The 6,640-nt window shown below is 42.0% G+C and overlaps 1 protein-coding gene across 1 annotated transcript; it reads right to left on the minus strand.

The window, feature by feature from the left end:
* Positions 1-2,473: 2,473 nt before the first annotated feature.
* LOC132288405 (uncharacterized) lies at positions 2,474-5,872 on the minus strand (the record flags this gene model as incomplete). Its single annotated transcript, XM_059789849.1, has 3 exons — positions 4,895-5,872; positions 3,213-3,349; positions 2,474-2,600 (listed from the first exon to the last, which is right to left on the minus strand). Coding segments are annotated over exons 1-3 (1,242 nt in total), but the record flags the coding sequence as incomplete, so codon positions are not given.
* Positions 5,873-6,640: the final 768 nt, after the last annotated feature.

The following is a 6,640-nucleotide window of genomic DNA, read 5'->3' on the forward strand; positions in this document are numbered from 1 at the left end:
AACTCCGAATGATGATCTACTTAAAGATTTGGAAAGATGATTCAGAGATCTACATCTTTCATGTTATGATGGAAGTCCAGTTCTTGAGTTTTCTAGGTCGAAAATGGCAACAAAAGTCAGGATCACTGCTGCCAGAAATTCAGAAATGGCACCCCTTTTTGTTCAAAATTCCACAAGGCATCATTTTTGCTTCCTTTTTGCACTTTAACCTGAAAATGCACAAAAACATGCAAATGGAGTTAATCTTCATAAAATAATCACTTAATGGACTTTGTTAATGTAATTTAGGGCGCTTGAATATACAGTATTCAGCGCTTATCAAGTTGAGGTTGGATGCCGAGAAGAGAAGAGTGGATGGGGGGGTGTGTGTGATGGTGTTGGCTTGGGTGAGAAAGAGAGAGAGCATGGTGGATTGTGGAGGTATTGAGAGAGAGAGGAGGGTTTGTTTGCATGGTTGAGATGGTGTTAGAGAGTGGAGGTTTTTGTTGTTGTATTGCCGAGAGAGTTGTTTGCTTGGGGGTGAGGGTTGGTTAAGGTGGATGCAGGCATGAGGTTGTTTGGTGGGTGCAGGAATGAGGGGTGGTTTGGTTTGGCGTGTTGGGTTGAGGAGAGAGATAGGAGTTGACGTTCGAGTTGATGCATGCATGGTTGCATGGTTCTGTGTGTGCGAGGTGATGAGGTGGTGCAAGCATGGGTGAGTTGAGAAGTGGGTTGCAGAGAGTTGGGATGGTGTTGGGGTGTAGAAGGATGCATGGTTATTGGAGATGATGAGATTGGTTAGGATTTCGAGCAGGCGATGAGGGTGAGACAACGAGTGCTCGAGGCGTTGGCATGAGGTGTTTGAGCACTCGCTAGGGGAAGCTCGAGTGCTCAAAATGGAGCCAGTAGGTTCGGTATGTTGGGGTTGGCTATTGAGAGAGAAAGAAGGTGGAGTTCGAGCACTCCAAATAGGCTCGGCGAGTGCTCGAACTGAGAGCAGTGAGTTAGGTTGGTTGGTGCATGAAATTCGAGCACTCAAACTAGAATTTAGAGTGCTTGAAAATGGCTCAGTAGGCTAGGGGGTGAGCTCGGCTGTGAGGACTGAAGCAAGGAGTGAAAGGGAAAACATGCAAGACAGTGAGCACCATGGAAGTTGAATTTGTTGCAATGGAAGCAACATTATGCAACATAGCAACATTGAAGTTGAATTTTTGGATGAATTCCCTGAAAAGAAATTGAAACTTGGCAACATGATTCCCAAACAATGCTTGGATGCAATTTGCATGCCATTCCCATGCATGGACAAATGTATGGATGGAAAATTTTTAAACTTAGCATGGATGGAAAAATTGCCAAGCTCAAAGCTTCAATGCAATGCATAAAAATTTTTGAAAATTTTTTAAACTTTGCAATTGTTTTCTAATGCAAGGAAACATTCTCAACTTTTGAATTTCATTCCATTCCATGGAAAATTTTGAAAATTTTGTTTTTAAACTTTGCAATCATCTCAAATGCATGGAAAAATTTAAACTTTGCACTTTAGCTCTAATGCATGGAGAATTTTGAGAAACTTTTGAAACTTTTTGCAATTTTCTAATGCATGGAAAAATTGCCAACTTTCAGAACATCACACAAAGCATGGGTGGATGTAAGAAAATTTTCAAACCTTTGCAACACCACACAATGCATGAATGAAATTTCTGGGGAAAATTTTAAACTTGCAAATTCATTCCATTCCAATGCATGGGAAATTTTGAAAGTTTTGTTTTGAAACCTTGCAATTTTTCAACTTTTTAATCATCTCAAATGCATGAAGAATTTTGAGAAAATTTTTGAACCTTTCATTAAAAATGAGAAAATATGCACATGAGTCGCATTTGAAAAATCTAATGAAATTGCTAGAAAGCGATGGAGACTTCTGGGAATGAAAATTATAGTTGAGAAGGTCTAAGAAAAATCAAATTTTTGGCTTTTCTAAACCATTTCCCAGAAAATTTGCAAGGCACGAGCAATTTCAAAGAGAAGGAAGCTTGGAAATTGGAAGAATTGCTTCCCTTGAGTTGCTAAATTTAATGTCGATAGCTAGGCAAAGCTAGAGCAGGCACTAATCCTCATAAATTGGATCCGTCAAGAGGACTTCCTCAACTTTTCGGGTTAGGATTGTGCCGTTAATGCAAGGCTTAAGCCGTTGGCCATTTACCTTGAAGAGTGATCCACTTGCAGGATCATGAAGTTCGATTTCTCCATGAGGAAAGATGGTAGTAACAATGTATGGACCATCCCATCTTGACCGGAGTTTACCGGGAAAGATTTTCAAGCGGGAATTGAAAAGCCAAACCTTTTGTCCCGGGGCAAAAGACTTCTTGACGATGTGTTTGTCATGAAAAGCTTTAGTCTTTGCCTTGTAGATTTTTGCACTTTCATACGCGTCATTACGCAATTCCTCAAGTTCATTTAATTGCAACGCACGATTAGAGCCGGCTTGTTTGAGATCAAAATTGAACCTTTTTATGGCCCAATAAGTACGGTGCTCTAATTCTACCGGGAGATGACATGCTTTGCCAAAGACAAGTCGATATGGTGACATGCCAATGGGTGTCTTATAAGCTGTCCGGTAAGCCCAAAGCGCATCGTTTAGCCTTAATGACCAATCTTTGCGGTCCGGTCAAACCGTTTTTTCCAAAATGTGCTTAATCTCCCGGTTAGAAATCTCTACTTGACCACTCGTTTGAGGGTGGTAAGGTGTAGTAACCTTATGAATGACTGAATACTTAGCAAGGACGGATTTGAGATAATGATTTCGGAAATGAGATCCGCCATCACTAATGATTGCTCGGGGCGTACCAAAACGACTAAAGATGTGAGACTGAATGAAATGGATCACGACTTTATGATCATCGGTTTTGGTAGCCTCGGCTTCAACCCATTTAGACACATAATCCACCGCTACAAGGATGTACTCATAGCCATAAGAAGATGGAAATGGTCCCATGAAGTCAATCCCCCACACATCAAAAATTTCAACAATTAAAATGTTGGTGAGGGGCATCATGTCTCTTCAGGACATGGATCCAAGTTTTTGACATCGTTTACACGATTTGCAAAAATTGTATGCATCCCGAAACAAGGTAGGCCAAAAGAATCCGCTTTGAAGAACTTTGTTAGCGGTCTTTTTAGCACTGAAATGGCCTCCACAAGCAAGAGTATGGCAAAAATTTAGAATGCTTGTGGCCTCAGTTTCAGGAATGCATCGCCGGATGATTTGGTCCGGGCAATATTTGAATAGTTCTGGATCTTCCCAAAAGAAATGCTTGACTTGGGAGAAAAACCGGTCCCTCTCTTGTTTGGACCAATGAGCTGGAATTTTACCAACCGCAAGATAATTGACAATATCCGCAAACCATGGAAGAGTAGAATGTGAAACTTGAAGAAGTTGCTCATCCGGAAAGGAATCACGGATGGCTACGAATTTGGAAGATTTTTCAATAAGTAAGCGAGAGAGTTGATCGGCGACAACATTGTCGGTCCCTTTTTTATCCCAGATGTCAATGTCAAACTATTGAAGTAAGAGGATCCATCGAATTAAATGGGGTTTTGTCTCTTTTTTGGCTAACAAATGCCTAAGAGCGGCATGATCCGAAAAGACGATGACCTTGGAGCCAAGAAGATAAGAGCAAAATTTATCCAAGGTGTACACCACAGCTAGCAATTCTTTTTCAGTGGTGGTGTAGTTCAATTGGGCATCGCAGAGAGTTTTGCTAGCATAATAAATGACATGCAGAAGTTTATCCACACGTTGGCCCAAAACTGCCCCTAATGCATAGTCGGATGCATCACACATGATCTCAAAGGGAAGAGACCAATTAGGGGGTTTCATGATTGGGGCAGATGAGAGGAGAGTGCAAAGTTTGATGAAAGCTTCCATGCAAGCGTCATCAAAATTGAACGGAACATCCTTGGCTAAGAGATTACACAAGGGCCATGAGATTTTACTAAAATCTTTGATGAAGCGACGATAGAATCCGGCATGGCCAAGAAAAGAACGAATTTGACGGACGGAATTCGGAGGAGGAAGATTAGAGATTAACTCAACTTTTGCCTTGTCTACCTCGATTCCCCGCTTAGAAATGACATGTCCTAAAACAATGCCTTCTTGGACCATGAAGTGGCTTTTCTCCCAACTTAGAATGAGATTCGTCTCTTTGCATCTTTGGAGCACCAGAGACAAATTTTTGAGACACGAGTCAAAGGAGGAGCCAAATACGGAAAAATCGTCCATGAAAACTTCCAAGAACTTTTCAACCATATCCGAGAATATAGACATCATACACCTTTGGAACGTTGCCAGCGCATTGCATAGACCAAAAGGCATGCGTCGATAGGCAAAAGTACCAAAGGGACATGTGAATGTTGTTTTCTCTTGATCTTGGGGGGCGATTGCCACTTGGTTATAGCCGGAATAACCATCAAAAAAATAATAGAAGCTTTGGGCGACTAACCTTTCTAGGATTTGATCTATGAATGGAAGTGGAAAATGATCCTTCCTAGTTGACGAATTGAGTTTCCGGTAATCAATGCACACACGCCACCCGATGGTAGTCCGTTGTGGCACGAGCTCACCCGCTGAATTTTCAACAACGGTGAGACCGAATTTCTTGGGAACAACTTGTGTGGGGCTCACCCACTTGCTATCAGAGATAGGGTAGATGATTCCCGCATCTAGCAATTTGATCACCTCTTTTATGACCACTTTCTTCATATTTGGATTTAACCGGCGCTGGACCTCTCTAGTAGGCTTTGCGTCATCCTCCATATGAATGCGGTGCATACAAATGGAGGGGTCAATTCCTTTCAAATCTGCCACTGTCCAACCAATAGCTTCTTTATGCTCTTGGAGCACCGCTAAAAGGTTTGTCTCTTGGTCTTTTTGAAGGTCCGAGGCAATGATGATCGGAAGGGTTTGCTTTGGACCAAGGAACACATACTTGAGATGGGCAGGGAGCAGCTTAAGCTCAAGTTGTGGCGGAAATAGCAATGATGGGACCGGAGGAGTAGTGGAAAGTTGGGGAAGTGGTTCTTTTGGAATTTTCCAAGGAGGTACATCCATGATATCATTAATATCAAGCAAGGAATTGACTTCTTGAATGGCTTGATCAACATCAAAGTTTGAGAAGTCAAAATGGGACATGCAAGTTTCAAGAGGATCTTTGCTTAGAATGAAGGGGAGAGATTCTTCGACCACTTTATTAATGACATCCACAAGAAAACAATCATCCTCATTGGAGGGATGTTGAGTTGCATGAAAGATGTGGAGTTTGACTTGCATGTTTCCAAAAGTAATGTCCATCACCCCGGTTCGGCAATTAATTGATGCATTAGCCGTGGCTAAAAATGGCCTACCAAGGATCACGGGAATGTGCTTTTTTGGGTCATGGACCGGTTCCGTATCAAGAACCACAAAATCTACCGGGAAGTAGAATTTGTCCACTTTGATGATAACGTCCTCGAGAATACCTCGTGGATGCTTGACCGATCTATCGGCAAGTTGCAAAACCATGGAAGTCGGCTTAAGATCTCCCAAACCAAGTTGTAGGTAGACTGAATATGGAATTAAATTCACACTAGCTCCTAAGTCAAGGAGGGCCCTCTCGATTTTCCTGTCACCAATGACGCAAGAGATTGTAGGGGCACCCGGATCCTTATACTTCAGAGGAGTGCTGTGCTGAATGATAGCACTAACATTTTCAGTCAACCTCGCCTTTTTTGGCAAATGATTTTTAGAAGTGCGCTTTTGAGTGCACAAATCTTTGAGAAATTTTGCATAGGGAGGGATTTGCTTGATAGCATCCAAGAGGGGCAAGTTAATCTTCACTTGCTTGAAAACTTCCCACATGTCTTGAATTTTACAATTCTTGTTCCCAAAATGTGTCGACTCTTGAAGACGTTGAGGAAACGGAGCTTTTGGCTCATAAGTAGTTTCCATATTTGGGGTGACATGTGTGGGATTTCCGTGAATGGTATTTAGACAAGAATTTGGATTAGAAGAGCTTGGATTTGGATTAGAAGAGCTTGGATTTGGATTAAAAGAGCTTGAATTTGGATTTTTCAAAGGACGGTTTTTCTCACTTGTGTCTCTATCAACCTTGTTGTCAACCACTCTACCACTCCGAAGGGTGGTGATAGCTTGAACTTGTTCATGAGTCAGCCCACTCAGAGGAGGGGTTTCATCAATCCCATGCATTCCTCTAGGATTTTCAAAAGGTTGAGAGGGAAGCTTGCCCTTGTCCTTTTGAAGCAATTGATTCATCGAGTTAGCTATTTGGCACACTTGATTTTTGAGCTTAGCTATGGATTGAGTATGAGAGTGAACCATTTGGAGAGTAGGCTGCAAGGATGTCAAGAGTTGCTTGTTGGAATCCATGATTTGCTTGTTCAATGATTCCATCATTTGCTTGCTTGTAGCTACTATCTCGTCAGTTGGACACACAGGAGGTTGATTGGAAACATTTGGATTGTAAGGAGGACGGTAGCTTGAAGAGGCTTGAAATGGTCTACCTTGATATTGAGAAGAGGGCTGATTTTGAGGCCCTTGATTTTGAAATTGGGAATTTTGTGGGGCTTGTTGCCTCCACGAAAAATTCGGATGGTCCCTCCAACCCGG

The sequence above is a fragment of the Cornus florida genome, unplaced genomic scaffold (genome assembly GCF_030987335.1).
Source record: "Cornus florida cultivar Cherokee Brave unplaced genomic scaffold, ASM3098733v1 CherokeeBrave_3.0.0_Hap2_Chr02, whole genome shotgun sequence".
NCBI classification, from domain to species: domain Eukaryota; kingdom Viridiplantae; phylum Streptophyta; class Magnoliopsida; order Cornales; family Cornaceae; genus Cornus; species Cornus florida.